The 18604-nt window shown below is 48.9% G+C and overlaps 7 protein-coding genes and 1 non-coding gene across 8 annotated transcripts; 7 read left to right on the top strand and 1 right to left on the bottom strand.

Moving 5' to 3' along the window:
- Nucleotides 1–592: 592 nt before the first annotated feature.
- Nucleotides 593–2245, top strand: AO090005001157 (GTP-binding protein Obg; the record flags this gene model as incomplete). The annotated part of the gene is made up of 1 exon (XM_001818068.3): nucleotides 593–2245. The coding sequence occupies one exon, from the start codon at nucleotides 593–595 to the stop codon at nucleotides 2243–2245; it is 1653 nt and encodes a 550-aa protein (XP_001818120.1).
- A 408-nt stretch (nucleotides 2246–2653) lies between these two features.
- Nucleotides 2654–4315, top strand: AO090005001158 (putative JmjC domain protein; the record flags this gene model as incomplete). Its single annotated transcript, XM_023232973.1, has 1 exon — nucleotides 2654–4315. One exon carries the CDS (start codon nucleotides 2654–2656, stop codon nucleotides 4313–4315), a length of 1662 nt encoding a protein of 553 aa, XP_023089245.1.
- A 238-nt stretch (nucleotides 4316–4553) lies between these two features.
- On the bottom strand, nucleotides 4554–8781 carry AO090005001159 (bifunctional urea carboxylase/allophanate hydrolase; the record flags this gene model as incomplete). The annotated part of the gene is made up of 8 exons (XM_023232967.1): nucleotides 4554–4789; nucleotides 4876–5223; nucleotides 5850–5938; nucleotides 7172–7367; nucleotides 7430–8150; nucleotides 8204–8477; nucleotides 8529–8648; nucleotides 8711–8781. The coding sequence occupies 8 exons, from the start codon at nucleotides 8779–8781 to the stop codon at nucleotides 4554–4556; spliced, it is 2055 nt and encodes a 684-aa protein (XP_023089246.1).
- A 437-nt stretch (nucleotides 8782–9218) lies between these two features.
- Nucleotides 9219–10047, top strand: AO090005001160 (LamB/YcsF family protein; the record flags this gene model as incomplete). Its single annotated transcript, XM_001818071.3, has 2 exons — nucleotides 9219–9269; nucleotides 9337–10047. The coding sequence occupies 2 exons, from the start codon at nucleotides 9219–9221 to the stop codon at nucleotides 10045–10047; spliced, it is 762 nt and encodes a 253-aa protein (XP_001818123.1).
- A 277-nt stretch (nucleotides 10048–10324) lies between these two features.
- On the top strand, nucleotides 10325–10396 carry AO090005t00017. The gene has a single exon. It is a non-coding gene; the product is annotated as a tRNA-Glu (tRNA).
- Nucleotides 10397–12257: 1861 nt separating this feature from the next.
- AO090005001162 (putative homeobox and C2H2 transcription factor) lies at nucleotides 12258–14837 on the top strand (the record flags this gene model as incomplete). The annotated part of the gene is made up of 1 exon (XM_023232961.1): nucleotides 12258–14837. One exon carries the CDS (start codon nucleotides 12258–12260, stop codon nucleotides 14835–14837), a length of 2580 nt encoding a protein of 859 aa, XP_023089247.1.
- Nucleotides 14838–16070: 1233 nt separating this feature from the next.
- Nucleotides 16071–17094, top strand: AO090005001164 (uncharacterized protein; the record flags this gene model as incomplete). Its single annotated transcript, XM_023232953.1, has 3 exons — nucleotides 16071–16778; nucleotides 16894–16916; nucleotides 17019–17094. The coding sequence occupies 3 exons, from the start codon at nucleotides 16071–16073 to the stop codon at nucleotides 17092–17094; spliced, it is 807 nt and encodes a 268-aa protein (XP_023089248.1).
- Nucleotides 17095–17467: 373 nt separating this feature from the next.
- On the top strand, nucleotides 17468–17892 carry AO090005001165 (uncharacterized protein; the record flags this gene model as incomplete). Its single annotated transcript, XM_023232946.1, has 2 exons — nucleotides 17468–17838; nucleotides 17871–17892. The coding sequence occupies 2 exons, from the start codon at nucleotides 17468–17470 to the stop codon at nucleotides 17890–17892; spliced, it is 393 nt and encodes a 130-aa protein (XP_023089249.1).
- Nucleotides 17893–18604: the final 712 nt, after the last annotated feature.

Raw genomic sequence — 18604 nt, 5'->3', positions numbered from 1 at the left:
TATATTGAAACGGTCGTAGGGTTACATTGAGCTGCAAGGAACTATGGAACGGAGATTGAAGCATAGATACCCTAAGCAAGCCGGATGGCGTCTCTTTTCAATCCGTCCGGATGCCAAAAGTACTCAATAAGCAAATCTGCTATAGTTCTTTCGAATTGTCTGGTTTCTATTTCAAGAATGTAACCTTTTGTATGGATTAGGGTAGCAATGGAAGGTGTTTTCGACCATAAATATCTACAGCACATTCTAGACCACGAATTTCAATTAGTCAGGCCCAAATTCAAACACAACTCTTGACGAAAGTCACTGTCCTTGGATGGTTGTCAAAAGTCCATTGTTGTCTTATTTAGAAGGCATCGATATGTATCGTTTATCATCAGGTGCTGATAAGGTCACGTGTGATGCAGGTTTGCTCCAGAGCTATGACAACATCGACTATCAGATACACTATTCACAATTACTCGGAAGAAAAGTGCTTTGCAAGTCAGACGGAAGAAGGAAAATGCTTTTAGATTGACTTTAGGCTTACCTCCCAGGCTTTCTATTGACCAATTACTCATCCTAGTACGAGCGACACAGCTTGTGCTGCACAATGACGACGCAACGATTATATTTATCACGAACCCTCCCTTCTTTCCTCCGACGCCCTGTTCATATACCGATTAGGAAAGGGTCTATAGGACTTTCCTGGAAATGCCATCGACAGTACAGCACAGGAGCTGAGTCCGTGCAACCAGCAGAAACCCCTACCTCTCCCGACCAGCCTTCCATACCTTCACATCTCAATCCGTCTCCTGAAGACTATTCCCGGTTCATTTTCCAAGATAAATGTCGCTCAGTAATTTACGCAGGCGCAGGCGGTAACGGATGTGTTTCGTTCCTCCGAGAGAAATACGTTGAAGAAGGCCCGCCGAATGGCGGCGATGGCGGCAGTGGTGGGAGCATCTACATCCAGGCCATTGAGGGGATTACGAGTCTACATAAGCTTGCTCGCAGGGGCGTCATAAAGGCTGGACGCGGGAAGAATGGACAGGGTAAGAGCAAAGGCGGCAGACGTGGCGAGGATATTCTCCTTCAGGTGCCTGTTGGTACAGTGGTGCGTGAAGTGAGCAGATATGATCCAGTTGCTGAGGAATGGGCACTTCGGAAAAGGCAGAGAGCTCAGGAGAAAACCGAGGAGGTCGACGAATTAGACGAAATTGGGCTGCCATCTATTCGTCATGATCGATGGGTACTTTATCCAGGGGCGAATCCTTCAGATTTCTTGACCACGGTATTTCCAAGGAACCCACCTAGGAGACAGCAAATCGCCGCCTTGGAACCAAAAGCCCCGATTCATCTCGATCTGTCGCAACACATGGATAAACCTATCTTGCTCGCCGCCGGGGGTGTCGGGGGCTTGGGAAACCCGCATTGGGTGTCCCGTTCGATTAATCGACCGAAATTTGCCTCTAGAGGAGAAGGTGGCATGCGCCTTGAATTAGAATTTGAGTTGAAGCTACTCGCCGATGTTGGGCTCGTTGGGAAGCCTAACGCTGGCAAGAGTACGCTGCTACGATCGTTGACCAACAGTCGCACACGGATTGGGAACTGGGAATTCACAACACTGTCGCCTAACATCGGAACGGTCGTCATCGATGATTTTAAAGGACGGCCACTTGTTGAGTCCAAGGGAAAGACCCCGCGAACTAACTTTACCATTGCCGATATTCCTGGCTTGATTGAAAATGCACATCTCGACCGTGGCTTGGGCCTAGGTTTTCTGCGACATATCGAGCGGGCGGGTATCCTGGCTTTTGTGGTGGATCTTAGTGCTGGAGACCCCATCCAAGGACTTAAGAACTTATGGCATGAACTCGGCGAGTACGAACGGATACGTGACAGAGAACCAGTGCTTAAAGATGAAGATGGCTCCCTATCATGGGTTCCTCCGTCACATGGTTTACCTGAGCTGCAATCAGAAATTCCTGAAACGTTCTCTAACTCAGAGCTCCCCGACCTTACTCTCCCCCCAATCCATACAAAACCCTGGTTCGTTGTGGCTACCAAGGCTGACCTGCCAGAGACTCAAGAGCAGTTTAAGAAGCTACGCGACTATCTTTCAGCTGTGGAGAAGGCTCAGGTTGAGCATCCTGGAGGTCATCCTGATGGCTGGAGAGAGAAGATATATGCTGTTCCGGTGAGCGCCATGCGAGGCGAAGGTGTTCAGAGCATTCCAAAACTGGTGATGGAGTTCCTGCAATGATCGCCATCGGATCGGCAAATACAGCTAGGACTGCGAGTAGCATTCACTATAAGTCGATATCCTCCTGGCTTCAATCTTTGTATTTATAGGATCCTTGTATATTATTCACATTGAAGATATTTAAGAACTTCACGCAACTATTTACTTGAATAACCTCAAAATTATGAATTGCTGTAGTCTTCACTGTAAGCTACTAAATAGTGCGACCGGACTTAAAATATAATCCCCGCATGACGTTGCGGTAAAATAAGAGTGTACAGAAAAAAAAAAATTAAGTGTGGCCACAACAAATGCAACACTCATCACTTACAAACCACCATTATCTTACCATACCCTCACTTACAAATTGGTGCCGGCGATAGCAATTCTATCCGGGTATTGTCTCTCAAGCCTCTCACCAGAGAGACAATGGTTCACCTCCACCAAATCATTCCTATCGCACTCTCCGCTATCGCAGATCCAGCCTCCGACGACCCCATCCTCGAATGTCTCAATCACAACCTCGAAGCCCATCTGGAGCTCGTTCTAAACAACCCAGATAAGGCTCTGCAGCTTGCCGATGAAAATTTACGCGTATTCCCTTATAAAGATGTCCAAACATGCTGGCGACGCCTGTACACAGACGCGACTATCGTCAAGGCCTGTCTCAATATATGCCACAACTGTGAATATCCACGCGAAGGAAACTCGCACAAAGACAATGGGACGCGCGATGTATCAATATATCCGTATTTGCTCCGCGACATGAACAAGGACATGGGTAGTGAAAAGGAGCAGGAGGCGCTGAAGGTGCCCCCCAATGCCCCATGGTTATCACCGACTATACACATCCTCGACAAAGCATTGATCATGACCGGTGCTCCTTTACGCGAATCACTCATCGAATCCCTACTCGACGCGCTTCAGGTTGCCACTATGTCCTCCTCTGGAGAAGGAGGGCCCAACGGTGAAAACCCCCAGGACATCGACGACACATCAGACCGAGCCGCAAAACGCAGGAAACTCTCCTCTCCGTTGTTTTTACCGGATACTATCCCTGCTCCTGAACTCAAGAGTCCCATACCTCGCGTTTCGGCCCCTTCATTCGACTCCATCGAACATCATATTCGTCATATCAAGACTCCCTTGGTTATAACCGATGCGGTCGAACACTGGCCGGCGATGTCGAGTAGGCCCTGGGCCTCGAAAGATTACTGGTTCGATCGCACCTTTGGCGGACGGAGACTTGTTCCAGTGGAGATCGGGCGATCGTATACAGATGAGGGATGGGGACAACGGATCATGGAGTTCCGGGATTTCGTCGACCGATATCTATGGCGTGGACAGATGAAGTCTTCAAAACATCCAGACAGTGAACAGTACCAGGATGGGGTCGAAGACGATGAGGGGCATACTGGCTACATGGCGCAACATGATCTGCTGGCTCAGATCCCTGCGTTGCGAAAGGATATCTGCATCCCCGATTATTGTTACATTGATCCACCGGGGCCGGAACCTGGGACACCGGTATACATGAAGAAGCGATGGGAGCAGGAAGCAAAACTTAAGGGGACGGGCTCGCAGCCAGCATCTACTGGTCAGGATAGCTATGACGATGGTAATGATAGCTCGGCCTCGGAGCTGGGTCTCCCTGCCGGCCCGATCATTAATACCTGGATCGGTCCGTCTTGGACTATATCGCCTCTTCACCATGATCCGTACCATAACATTCTGGTCCAGGTGGTGGGTGCGAAGTATATCCGTCTATACTCTCCGAGGACGCCCGCGTCCCAAATATATCCGAAAGGAATGGAAGCCGTCCAGTCATCGGAGAATAGAGATGATGTGGAAGGTAAAGCCAATGAACCGCGGCTCATTGATATGTCCAACACATCGCAAGTTGACCTTGCAGCTATCGAACTCTCCCCGGCCGAGTCCGACCAATGGGACGCAATGTGGCCGGGCTTTATGCAGGCTGAATACGTTGAAACGGTCCTTCGGGAAGGAGAGTGCTTATATATTCCTGTCGGGTGGTGGCATTATGTGCGTGGCCTGAAGGCAGGAATCAGCGTTAGTTTTTGGTGGGAATAGAGTCTTACGATCCTGATGGCGTTCTTTGCATGTCTTGTCAGATACCCTGTTATCGGCTGGTTTTTATCTTTAAGGGCAGGCAGGAATGTGGTTGTGGAGTTTAGGTGTTTTCTTTCTGACTCTTTTGTCAACATAACCAGGCATTTGTCTGTCAAATTTATAATTATTCCCTACAGATATCAGGGTATTGACTGTATAAGACTCGGACAAACAACATAGTACCGAAGAGCTACCCAACTCAAGCATTTCTCACCAATATCAAAGGCTTCCCGGCCTCTATTGAATCACCTGGTTGAACCAGGACCTTTTCCACTGTCGCCCCAGCGGCATGCAATTCAGTCCGCACTGCGATCTCGAGCTTCATCGCCTCCAAAATAACCACGATCTGGCCCTCATCGAGCTTGTCACCCTGCTTGACCTCGACTTTCCAAATATTAGCATTTAAGGGAGCCTCGATTGGAAGAATTTGAGGATCTAAGGTAGCAGTTAGTAGACATTCCTCCTTGAAACCATCTCAGAAGAAAAAATAGTGCAATCAATAGATAGAGGTTTGTGCATACCTTTTAGCAAATTCTCAATCGCATCAACCGGGACACCTTTCTCCGCTTTCTCCTTTGCCCAGTGTTCTAAGAGTTCCGCCTCGAGTTTGTCCATCTCATCTTGTGCTTTACGCTGGCGAGCTCGGATGGCTGCTACTTCTTCTTTCGTGTCGTGGAGGAGCTTGTTGTGCTCTGCCATGTCAAATATCACTTCTTCCCATTGGTATTCGTATCTGCCGCTGTTGAAAAGGGCTAGCTCCTTTTCATATTCTTCTTCTGAGACACGGTAGAAGGTGATTTGGTCGAACTCTTCGAAGAGCCATGGTCTGTCGGGTGTGTATCCCTTCTTGGATCCCAGGATGTCGACGCCTGGGATCGTCATTCCGGTCATTTGGTAGCCTCCGGGAGAGTCCACATTGTATAAACTATTTGTGCACGGAGCTTCCGTTAGGATTCATTGGACAATACAATACAAAGCTGGTTGGTGTGGATATAAAGAAAGCGTTACTCACGCCATGCAACTACCACCCCACGACACAGAGCCTGCAGGCGTGTAGACTCGACTGGGATTCATTTTCGGGCAGTTCATTCGCTGGCGCGGGTCGACTGGGAGTGCTAGAGGTAGCGCTGTGAAGAATCCCACGGATACGACCATTAATCTTGCGGTTAGATAAATATTTTCGACTTCTGCTTTTGTAAAGGCATTGTTCTTTGCAACGAAATTCATGTTGTCTGGGAGGTAGGAGGCGTAAGGGCGCTGTGTCTCCATGTATCGTGCGATTGCGTCCTTTTGGCGCTGGCTTTCAAATGCGAGTGGGAGCTTGAATAGTCGGCTGGGCATTTTTGCTTCGCTGAGATCGCCCAGTTTGGTCTCTAGGTCACAGAGGTAGGCTATGAGCTTTTGTTGGGGGAGTTTAGTGCCGTCGTAGTAGAGCATGAGGGCTTCATTTGAAGGGTTAGCACTACATGGTCTTGCTTAACAAGGTGAATCTTACAATTTCCGCATCCAATCATTGAGATCAACTTGTTGGAGAAAGTTATATCTCCGTTGCCTTCGTTTAGGACTTTCTTCAGAGCGGTAACTCTACAGCGGTGGTTTAGGTCGAAGGACCCCATACCATAGTCAATCAAGATATAGTCGTCTCCTGCCTATTTGAAACTTTGTTAGCTTAAGTTGCAAGATGTAGTGGTCCTGGCAATACTACCTACCTGTCGATAATTAACAAGTGGCTGGGTTCCATGCTCCGGGATCTGGTGAACAACTCCAGTACCACGAATCTCTGCCGTCAGCGCTGAAGGAAGGGTATCCTTCAAAGGAGCTATGTCACCAAAGTTTCCTCCCTCATAGCAGCATTTGACAACTTCGCGGACAAATCTCTCCATATGGTTGCGTGCCGCTAAGGCATCTTCCAAGGAAGTAGCTCTGTACTTTAGTGTATCACCTGCTTTCACCTGCCCTAGCTTCCACAGGTCCGCCTTAACGATCGTGTGGCTACTGATAAACCCACCAAAGTCCGGTGCATCCTGGGGGAAGATCACAGGGTCATCACCTGTCCAGTTAAGTGAGCCAATAGCGTACCCGTACTCTATGAGATTAGATGGATGGGCGCCACCCTCTCCTCCATCTGAGCGAGCCCACTTCGGCTTCGGTCCGAGAAGACGGATGCCGCCTCTTGCTGCATTGTGCGAGATCTTCCATTCCGTTTCGTAGAGCATGTCAATACTCTCGGGAGTAAGATACCCTTCATCGTAAGGTCCCGGCATAGAAAGGAGCTCCCAATGATCGGGGTATTTGGGAATGAGATGCTCCGGGATAGAGAGATCGCCAAGAGTATCGGGTGCATCGTTAGTTATTGATAGTAGGTCACCGGATGCAAGCTGCCGGCCTTGATAACCTCCGACGCCAACCATTGGAGATGTAGACTTCGACCCGAACCACTCGGCGACGTTCAAGAAACCTCCAAATACTGCTAGGTAGGCTCTGCAGCCATTCCCGATGGTCTTGCCAATCTTCAGCCGTTGGCCGGCTTCTACTTTAATTCTCGACCACATGCGAACAGGGACGTTGTCAAGGCTGGCTTCAATGGGTGCCCCACAGAGAGAGATAAGTGCGGGTCCCAGGAAATGCAGTTCCGGGCCGCTTAAAGTTATCTCAAGGGCCTCCAGTCCCACGGGATTTCCCACAAGTGCGTTTGCGATGCGGAATGCTAAAGGATCCATTGGCCCAGAATGGCAGAACCCTTTGCCCAACGTTGGACGGCCAGGCCAGTCCTCAATGAGTGTATAAGCACCACCAGACATAACATCAATAGCTGACAGCTTCCATTGGAAATCATCCAAGAATCTGGTTAGGGTATTTCCGGTCACGAATCGCTCGTCCGTAAGAATCTCAGCCAAAAACTCCAGGTTAGTTGGTGGGCCGCAGATTCGAGACTGTGTCAAAATCGTCCTCATTCCCTCAATAGCTTGCGTTCGGCTAGGCGAATGAAGCATGACCTTCGCCAGCAAAGGATCTGTTATTTCAAAATGAGTTTGTGCTCGTGTTGTTCTTGACTGTAAGTCAAAGGCAACGCACCATAGTTTGCCGATACTTTAATGCCTCTGTACACCCACGTGTCAATCCTTGATCCTGGCAGTTCCTTCCATTCCACACTCTGTAACGTTCCGGGACAGGGAGCGAAGTCTTTCGTCGGATTCTCGGCATATACTCTAGCCTCGATAGCGGCACCTGAAGGAGCATCAACGGTAATGCCCGTAAGAAAGGCTACCTCAAGGCCCTTCTTTCCCGAAAGTTGAGCATCTGCTTGTTTTAACATGAGTTCTACCAAATCAACACCGTAGCATAACTCTGTTATTCCATGCTCGACTTGAAGTCGAGTATTCATTTCAAGAAAGAAGAACGCGCCAGTCTCGTCGTCGACAAGATACTCGATCGTTCCAGCTGATCCATACTTGATAGACTCTGCAAGACGAACAGCAGCGTCGCCCAAGCTTTCTCGAAGCCCGGGGTTTCTTGTAACAAATGGGCTTGGACACTCTTCGATTATTTTCTGGTGTCTTCGTTGTATAGAGCACTCACGTTCGCCGATAGCGATGGCTTTGCCGTCTCCATTTCCAAATACCTGGACTTCGATATGATGGCTAGATGGATAGTATCGTTCAATGAACAATCCGGCATTCTTGAACAAGGCCTCTCCTCTAGACCTGACGGTAGCGAACGACTCGCGTACTTCATCTTCGGAGCTGCATGTCAGTAGACCCATGCCACCGCCGCCGGCGGTAGCTTTGAGCATAACCTGGAGTGAAACATTTTAGCTTTTCTATGGAAACAGGTTAGCTGATAGCATACCGGAAACCCTAGATCTTTAGCCACCTTCACAGCATCCTCCTCGCTCGTGACCAGTCCAGTTGATCCAGGTACGATAGGCACCCCAGCCTTTGTGGCGAGGTCTCGTGCCGTATGCTTCAGCCCAAATGCTTCGATACATTCTGGCGATGGCCCAGCAAAGACCATACCGGCCTTGGCAATGGCTCTTGCGAAATCCGCATTCTCTGACAGAAAACCATATCCTGGAATAATAGCGTCCACATGGTTTCGTTTCGCTAATTTAATTATTTGATCTCTAGGTTATAGTCAGACTATGGCCTTTCAGAGAAGAATGGGAGAGACCAACCCATCGATGTATGCTTTTGAAGGCGGTCCATCGAGCAGGAAGGCCTCATCCGCTAGTTGAACGTGAGCAGAAGCAGCATCTGGCTCGGTATAGAGAGCAATTGTTCGCAAATTTAGTTTTCTATTCAAGTTAGTCGGTTAGGTTTCAAACCCGGGCTACAGGCATGGTCTAGATATTCGTACTTTGCTGTCTTTAAAATCCGGACAGCTATTTCGCCACGGTTTGCGACCAGCAATGTCTTAAGTGATTCCATCGTAAGTCAAGATGCGTTGATGGGAATGCTACGAGTCTCACCGTCTGGGTGGCATGGGGTGCTTAATAAACTGAGTGGACAAATTGCCAAACTCCTTCACCCTTCGAGCTGGAGAGTCCTCGGCGCTATAGACCAATGGCAAGGGTGCCATGGCTTCAGATACGAATCATGGCTCCTTGATAAACTCGAAGGCTGTCTCAAATTTGGGGTTTGGCGTAGATCGATGACAATAAGGTTGGAGAAATTGGAGGCGTGTGGAGTCAATGCAGCGATAAGAGTGGGACACACCCCTCTTTTGTGTAGCTAGGGTAGGAAGCTGATATCATAAGAAGTTCTCGCTCGCCATCTATTATCTCTTCGTTTTCACCTAATACTTTTTCGTGGTTGTTGTATTCTCAGACGGGTCTGAAAGTCGGCTGTATAATAGCGCATGCATCATGGCTCCAATACAACAGAAAGCACTGATCAACTGTGACATGGGCGAAGCCGTATGTCGTTTGCCCCTCCCCCTAGCTTTGTATTGTTGGTGTACTGAGTAGTTAATATGGCCTGTAGTACGGCAATTGGGCTTGCGGTCCTGATCTCGAACTCCTCCCCATGATTGATATCGCAAATGTCGCCTGCGGCTTCCACGGTGGCGACCCTCTTATCATGATGGAGACTGTTAGGAACTGTAAAGCCCATAACGTTCGGATCGGCGCACATCCCGGGTTGCCGGACCTCCAAGGGTTCGGACGACGGGAGATGAAGCTATCACCCGAGGAACTTACAGCTATGACCATTTATCAAGTGGGGGCACTCCAAGGTTTCTTGGACCGGGAGGGAGTTCCCCTCAGCCACGTAAAACCCCACGGGGTGCTATACGGGATGATGTGCCGAGACTATGAGGTGGCTAAGGCGGTCATGCTTGGGATTCCTAAGGGTGTTCCTGTTTTCGGGCTTGCTGGGACCAATATGGAGAAGGCTGCCAATGATCTTGGGATAGAATTCTGGGCCGAACTATACGGTGACGTCAAATATGACTCGAGAGGATTGCTCGTCATTGACCGGAAGAAGAAACCATGGGACCTCGGCGATGTGGAGCGACATGTCAGGCAACAGGTTGAGGAGCAGTCGGTGACCGCGGTCGATGGGACTGTTGTACAACTGCCGTTGAAAAATTATCCTTTATCCATCTGTTGCCATTCCGATTCACCTGGTTGCGTGGACATCATTCAAGTAACAAGGAAAGTGGCGGATGAATTCAACCAGAAACATGGCAAGTGAACGTGGCGGGTGTGTGTATATATATCTCCCCCCGTTCAGAGATTGGTACGAGAAATAACACAAAAGCTGCTGTCAAATCGAATGTATAATCTCTAGTCCACTGAGGGGGTAGTGAATTCGAGTCGAGATTCTTGAACCTTAGTAAAAACGGAGTAAAAGAAGTTGGATTGAATGACGTTCTTACCTTGTTAAGCTGCTGAAAGTGAATACTCCTATACAGTACTGCTTGAGGTCAGTTGGATTATTAATAGAAAAAATGGGGAACCCTTCAACAACATCCGATGTGGTGTAATGGTTAACATCGCTGTCTCTCACACAGCAGCTCGGGGTTCGATTCCCCGCATCGGAATTACTTTTTGTTTTGCAGAGTTAGTATCTACTACTGATAGTGTCTTTATCGAACTTGTTGTGCGGGTTATTTGTTTCAGTCCAATCAATAGACCCTTGGCCCTTCCTTTCTTCGTCACAATCCCATCTCATATAGCAGAGCTTTGATCACCCCCTAATTTGTGGAACAGTAATGGGCCCGCCACATGTTGTACGTCTATATCTCATTGTGTTGGCAATCCCTGGCTATACTGGATAGACGTAGGTAGGTACTCGTCGCAGCCTCCAGTCCCATCCTTTCCATTGAGCAGTAGTTCACCTAGCAATCATGGTCAGTTGTCCCTAGTTAAGTGCAGCCCTCATGCAATGTCAGGTTAGCAATTAGACACATGCGCACAAAAAGTGTTTATAGCTGCACAAAGCCTTCCCCTGTAAGCACGAGCAATAAAGAGACTGGAATGTGTCGGAGATGTGTTTATGAGACTTATTCAGTATCCCTTTCAAGCAAGCCAGTTCGGCGACCCAAAGCCCGGACTGCAGGGGCAAACATCGGTGCAACCCGATGACATGGAGAAGAGTACAAAACGTATGCACTAGACATAATCTCTAGGTTCTAGACTGCACATGCCCTGCACGTATATATTCAAATGTAACATTGTCTCATTGTATGCAATTCTCACAGAGGCAGTATACCATCTCGAGGGCTCCAGCAGACTAATAGACATGCCGTGTTATACCACCAAACACAAGGCATAACTGCCTGACATCTAACCACAAAGCCTCGTGTATTAAACTTTTAAAAAGCTTTGGCACGTCAGCCAGATAGGGTCATGATATTAGCTCGTCAAAAGTGAATGCCCCCAGAGCATGGTTAGAATCGGAGAATTGCAGTTTTACGCTAACTAGGAGAAAGCCTGCTACCCGCAGCAGCAAATATCGGTGTGCTCCCTTTGTATAAAGATAGACCGAGATTGGATATGGGGTGATACGTTGCAGTGTTTGTAAGTGAACTAGTAGTAGCGGCCCCATTATGACCATCTGTGTTTAGTATGTTTAACGGGTGATGGCGTTTGCATTAGCGCAAGAGCTTATGAAACATGGAACAGTGGTGTAGACATCACATGGGCAAAAAGAATAAAAGTATGTGAGTTGCGATGACGCAAAATCCATAACGCTTGTTTTCATGCCAAGTTTCAGTTGTCTGATCAATGCTCATAGAAAGAAGATCAAATATTTAGATGTAGTTAGGGGGAGAGTTTCTCAAACTCCGGGCTCCGATATCGTCGGAGAAAACGGCCCGATGATTCATGATTACTATCTTCAGTTAGACCGGGCGTGGAAAAACACCCGCACAGACATGGTTCGCCGAAAGAGGCATGGCGTTGTCATTGGAAGGGCGTGCAGATGAGTCGTGACCCATTCTTTCTTTGATTATTCCTCGTTGTCAATCAGTCATTGGATAACCGAGACCACCAAGCCCATGGGTTATCGATAAAGGTGTTATCTCCATAACTTGATATGGGTTAGTCGGCAATGCCGATTGGGGCCGAATACGATCTTCACCCTCTGAAGGCGTGTCCCAAGACCAAGGACAGTTACTAGTAGAAGGATGTGGTCCAAACATCGAAGGTGCTAGCAGGGTTGGTTTCGGCATGCTTTTGATACCCCAGACGAAAAAAACCGTATCCTACTTCTCAGACCCCTCGTCCATCTTCCCCCCACTACCCATCTTCTCTCAGTATCACCTGTTATCTTTATTCTCCGGCGATTTGTTTCCCACTGAGACTGCATTGATTATTACCACTTCCCCTGACTGGTGTCATTGAAGCACCACAGCTTCGAGTTGACTCGTAACGGAGTTGAACCGGATCATCACGGCGATAATGGAGTTCTTTGATTTCGACGGGGCCTCGTATGGGTCCCAGTCCCAACTCCGTGACGATGATGTGGCTTCAGACAGCAGGGATTTCGATGAAAATGATGATGCCGTTGCCAATTACAAGTCGCTTCTACTGGATCAGCCATTGGAGTTCCCTAGCGAGTTGCCGGAGCAAGATGTTGAACCCGCCATCAAACAATCCCCGGGTCCGGCCATGGATAATGGTGTCTATCCCATGGGTCGTGCTAAAGAGCCCTGTGACTTTTGCAGGAACATGGGACTGGACTGTTTTGTTGCCAACAGGGGAGTCATGCAAAACAGTGGGTGTACCTGTTGCATCTCGCTCTACCGAGAGTGTAGTTTCACTCATGCCAAAGCACCTGGCAAATTTCTGGACACGTTACACCCGATCAATGAGAATACCTACATCCCAACCGGTGGCTTAACGGGGAAGAAAGCACTTAGATCGGCTTACGGTGCAACTTTTGTTGGCGATGTCGATGGTCGGGGGGGAAAAGGTAGTTCGCGACTTTCGCGCGAAGCAGTCCGCGTCCTCAAGACATGGTTATACGAGCATAGCGACCACCCGTATCCCAATGAGCAGGAGAAAGATGAATTGAAGCAGCGCACAGGGCTGAAGCGGACCCAGATTTGCAATTGGCTTGCCAATGCCAGACGGCGTGGTAAAGTTCGTCCCGCTCCACGCAGCAGCTCTCCGGTTCCCGGTGCTATGGATATCCCGAGGCAACAACAACTGGATTTAACTCTCATGACTCCCCTTGAGCGTTGGAAGCACTCCCCACCTGAAAACGAACCTGCTGCTACATCTGATATTCTTCGAGCCTTGGTGAACACTCCTTTAGATTCTGCTCGGCAGCGACCGTCTCAATCGAGTCACGTGCGCTCCCATTCTCGGAAGACTGGGTCAAGCAATGACTCAAGCCATGGCAACTCAAATATATTCCGTGCCCCTTCCATTAGTAGCTTGGAGACAAGTCGGTCAGCCACTCATTCATCTATATCTGACCTGTCATTCGCCTCCGCCTTCTCCCATAGATCCTCATTGGGGTCATTCGGTTCCATGGACCGAAAGGAACGTCGCCGCCGCCGTAAAGCCCCAGCACCTGCTAACACTTTCAATCAACAAAAGACTCGCAGCACTCGTATCTTCCAGTGTACCTTCTGTGCCGACTCCTTCCAGACCAAGTATGATTGGCAACGACATGAGAAATCGCTGCACTTAGCTTTGGAGAAGTGGACCTGCTCGCCTCAGGGAGGTATAGTCTTCATAGACGGCGCAAACCGCTGTGTATTCTGTATGACGGCCAATCCTGACAACGACCACCTTGAATCGCACAATTTTAGCACATGCCAAGAGAAATCCCCTTCCGAGCGAGCCTTCTACCGGAAGGACCATCTCAATCAACATCTGAGGTTGGTGCATGACGTGAAGTTTCACCCTTCAATGGATAAATGGCGAAGTAATACCTGCGAGATAAGATCGCGGTGCGGTTTCTGTGCAACTGTTCTCACAACGTGGAAAGACCGAGTTGACCACCTAGCTTCTCATTTCAAGAGTGGTTATGACATGACTCAATGGCAGGGTGATTGGGGTTTCGATCCCGATATCGAAAACCTGGTCGAAAACGCAATGCCCCCGTACCTCATTGGCCAGGAAAAGTTCACATTGGATCCTTACAAACCTTCGCGCGCCACAGGGCAGTCACCAAGCTTGACCGTGCCAGGAGACGCCAACTGCTATGAACGTCTCCAGCGTGAACTTATGGTTTTTATACATAACCGCATGGCTGCTGGTGTTACCCCAACGGATCAGATGCTGCAAGATGAAGCCCGGCGCATCATTTATGAAAATCCCGATCCTTGGAACCAGACCTGCGCAGATAATCCAGTCTGGCTTGGAGTTCTTAAACGTGTCGCCGGACTTGAAGACGTTCCGGGCTCAGAGGATGTTCAATTCGCTAACTTGGGAATGCAACCACCTTATGCTGCCCAAGGCGGTCTACGGCGCCCGCCAGTTGAGACCAACTCCGTAGCTCGGAGCATATTTCGTCGTCATCCTTTCAGCCAAAGTCACTCTAGCTCTGGCTTCCAGAGCCCCGCATTCCCAAGCACTGGTCGGTCCTCAGCGGCAGCCAGCGTACCGGGGAGCTCCACTGGTAGCTACGCTGGTAGCTTTGGAATGGCCCCTCCCGTGACACATTCTGGTCTGTCCACTGATTGGGGAAGTAGCCTCTCAGCCGGGGTCTCATCGTTTTCGACGCCTATGAGCGGCTCAGTGGACCCGTTCGTGCAAATGGGATTCGATCCTCAGTTCTTGCAGCAGTTGAATGACCGTTATGGGGAGTTGGATTTGGATGACCTACAAGGATTGGAATTAGGGGGAGACAGCCGGCACGAGGGTGAACTCCTACCTGGAAGAGACGAAAGTAAATTGGACACTTTGCCCGACTCTAACGTCGGGTCAGCACCCATTCCTATTCCCAGCCCAAAACAAACGGACATTTTGATGGCTGATGCTGTTCCTTACCAAGGGCCGCAATCACCTGGTAAGGGTGGTTTTTGAGAGAGTTGGGATAGGAGACAGGGTTGGAACTGTATACAGTGGGCCATGATTTCAGAGCTGTTTAAAAGTTTCGTGATGTGTTCTTTTCTTTCTCGGAGGACCTTTATTCTCCCTCAGGAACTCTCATGCAGAGCTTCTCAGCGATTCCCGACATGGCAGCGTGTTAGTTTATATAATGAAATTAATCCATGGCGATTTTGCCTTTCCGTCTAATTAATGATCGCGTCAAGGGCGCAAGTGTGTAAGCGCTAAGCCCGATGATTGGTTGCATGTGAGGGGTGATCATCAGCAGGGCGTACCCGTGAGCTTGGGAATGACACATAGATTACTAGAGAAATATTAGGTTAGTTTTGATAAGTCAAGTTATGTGATGAATGGTTTGTTGGCTGTCAAAGAACTGATCTGTACACAGTAGGTAGTAAGTACTGTTTGCTTTGCCTGTCGTCTAGGGTTTATGGATGTCAGTGACTTCTATCTTTAGTGTCTTATCGGAAAGACTTCAACTGTGGGTCAAAAGTCGTTGGATCGCCACTTTGACATGTGAAACTCGGAGGTTTTTCGCGCCTCAACGGTTTTTCCCTGCATGGATCGGATGTTTGAACAACTAGGCGTCATTTGAACCATAACTTCACTCTCATTATGGCTGGAAAGTACTCACAAGATCTCTCCACGACGGACTCATCTGAACTGTGATTCTCTGGCGATCATCAATCCCGATATTATGACACTGCTGCGTCAGTTCCAAGCTTCGTTTCTGTCACCCGAGACCCGACCTTAAATTGCCCCTCATCTGATGCCCTTCATTTATCACAAAGACCACCATGGAGAAAATAGAGACAATGGACGAACAGTCAACTCTGGGAGACACAATGATTCTCTCTCAAGGGCTTCCCGATTTTCTCCCAGCTGCGATCCGACGACACATTCCCCGTCTGTATCCCTCGCTTCATCGCGCGGCGCAGTCGGACTCAAATATAAACACAGCAAGAGCAGGCCACAAGCCCAAGGATCATAGCTTCTCTCCATCTTTATCGGAGCCGGAGTTGACATTGTACGGACAGAAATCCGGTTTGGCCTCCGGGGACCTGCAACGCCCTGCTACTGCGGGCAGTAGTAGTAACGGGCAGGACTCGTGTGGTTCTTCGGTTTCCGGGAAGTCATCGGAAACTAGTTATATCACAACTTTCGAAGAGAAAAAAGGTGTAGAGTCTATGGGGTTCGGAATGTCCAAGTATGAAGAGGAGTCTGGACTGCGCTGGAATCATGTCGTCCCAGGTATGCATCCATACCAACATACTGACATGTGCTGTAGATGTAGAAAAGTATAAGACCGCCTCTGACTCTTCTAATTTAGCGTTTCAATTCCTCCAACATGCAGGAGTAGAAGCCCAGCGACGCGATTGTGACAGCCACCTGATACGGTCATTGTACATGGATGCGCTATGCTATCTTCTTCAGGCCCTACCTACAGACTTGACTTATGAAGAAACTGCAAGAATCAGGAAAAGCCTCCCTGGCCCAATTTCCAACTCTCTCGCTGTACCTTCCACAGCTGGCTTCGTCAACCAACCTGTGCACACAAGACACCCGGCAGAGCGATCTTATCTCCACCGGCTGCTGGCCTCCAGTATTGTGCATTTCTTTCTTTTGCTTCAGTTCCTGATGCCGTACCTCAAGATTGTGCTGCACCGACTTTACCAATTTGAACGGTCCCATCGGGTTACCGAGCGTGTCGTGTCGGCGAGCCTGGATGCTGCCGATAGCTTGGGTAAAAGGAGCATGAGTTTGGGAACAACGGTCCTCAGTATCCATGATGGGAAGGTGGGTGTTGCAGTGTCAAGCCTGGCTGCATGGTGGGTTGAGGGTATTGCAGGTGGAATTTACGAGGGGATTGGCGAGGGCATGACTATCTTAGGGTTCATTCGGCCAAATCCCGGTGTGGTAGGAGGGACACAAATGCAACCCATGCCAAGTAATTAAGGTTGGCCCTAAATTGCTGTATAAGTTGTGTTGAGATGTTCAATAGAATGCGTATCCAAGGCTATCGGTGGGATAGAGGCCGGGATGCCATAAGGGCAGGTGCGTTTGCCTGATTGTTGCCTATTTGAATAGACTCCTTGCGTTAGAGTTAATAACCACAGTCCGTTTTTTTATTTGCCACGTCCTTTTCTTTATCTATAGAACAGTTCTACCTTTCAATAAGCGAGCGACAATTGATGTCGCGAGGAGAGGGGAGTTTCAAGCCCATTTCGACTAATTGACGGTGTCTTTGTGAATGCTGGACTATTTGACAAGCCACAACTCGTTCGGCACATTATCCCCCGTTCACTATGGTTAACGATAACGATGATGCTATTCAGCCTACAAAGGAGAGGTTTGATCGCGTGCTACGTGAAAGTTATGCATTATGGTCGAGTTATGTCGACCTCGAACGCCCTACTTCTCTCCCATTTGAATGCAATTGATCTCAAACGCATACTCGGCCAAACGCCATCATTCCTCGGACATGGGTTGATCCCCGAAACGAGCCAGCCCCGTTCAAGTGTACCGAGAGCTCAGGTACTCTTTACGTCAATGGTCATTCGACTTGGAAGACTTCCAATGGGGCTTGCCAGTTGGGGCCGAAAGAAATGCACCGCACGCTTTTGCTTGCGACTCAAAATGCGATGAATGTGGAGCTCTTGGACTCTGCCCCATTCGCAGAATGGCCTGGCGTTCAACGTCTTGAGGGGTACGACGAGGGCAACTACATCGCAGTATTATTTCTTGCTTGGGCTTATATACTGAGTGCTCGATGGTTTGAATTGTTGAGCAGATCTCTAGAGCACCGTTGTATGATTATCTTCAAGAAAGAGACTTCCCGATGTGAGCCCCCACTGTCACATACCACTGTTCAAGTAGACATTGGAGATGATGCTAGTGATGATGAAGTCCATTGGTGGAATGCAATCTTATCAGCATATGAAGGATGGGGTATAGCGACAGTCTATAATGGCAGGACGTATGTCTCGCCTTGGGCTGTGGCGATATCAGGCACCACAGTGTTAAGAACTAAACTGCCTCCAAACGTCGAAAGCCAACCGCCTTCGTCAGATAGGGCTCTGGGGTATTTAGCCCGTTTCTGCTGCTACAAACGTTTATATGGTCAATGCTCGGCGGCCTTGTCCGCAGCACTTTGCATCCCTTTTGTTTGGAGCAAGTCAATATCACTCCCTGTTCCGAAAATGAGTGCTACTTCGAAATACTCACTTTAGTTGCCATACTCTCCACCAATTCACATTAATGAGCACTACAACCTTATTCCTCGCTACATGGTGTTAAGCTGTGATGTGTGGGGCATCCGATCCCTGCTTCACGGCACATTCTTCAACTCAGACATCGAGTGTAACTTGGTGGCGGCCTGGATAAGTGCTGCATTCGCTGTTATAGATCCAGTGATATAGGAAGGAAACATAGTTAAGCTCCTCAAGATCCTTGCAAGACGCCTACCGAAGTTAGCGCCACTGTGGCTCGGAGCTATGCTTGTGGATAATGTTAAGGCTTTTAAGCCTATAAAAGCTGGATGTGTAGCTGTCGAGCTTCACGCAGCGGCATGGACAGGCATGATAGAGTCATTCATTACACTGAGCTCAGGGGTAAGTGATGGCAAAGTGATCAGACGCGAGGACGAATGTCGACTACTTCATATCATCGGCTGTGGTTCCTATGCTAGACTTCCTGTGTGGCCATGGAAGCCTTTCGGGGAAACTTTGCTTAATGATTCCGAG

This window comes from Aspergillus oryzae, chromosome 1, assembly GCF_000184455.2.
Source record: "Aspergillus oryzae RIB40 DNA, chromosome 1".
In the NCBI taxonomy this organism is placed as follows: domain Eukaryota; kingdom Fungi; phylum Ascomycota; class Eurotiomycetes; order Eurotiales; family Aspergillaceae; genus Aspergillus; species Aspergillus oryzae.
The sequence above is the reverse complement of the archived record's forward strand: the minus strand, read 5'-3'. Positions and strand labels throughout refer to the sequence as shown.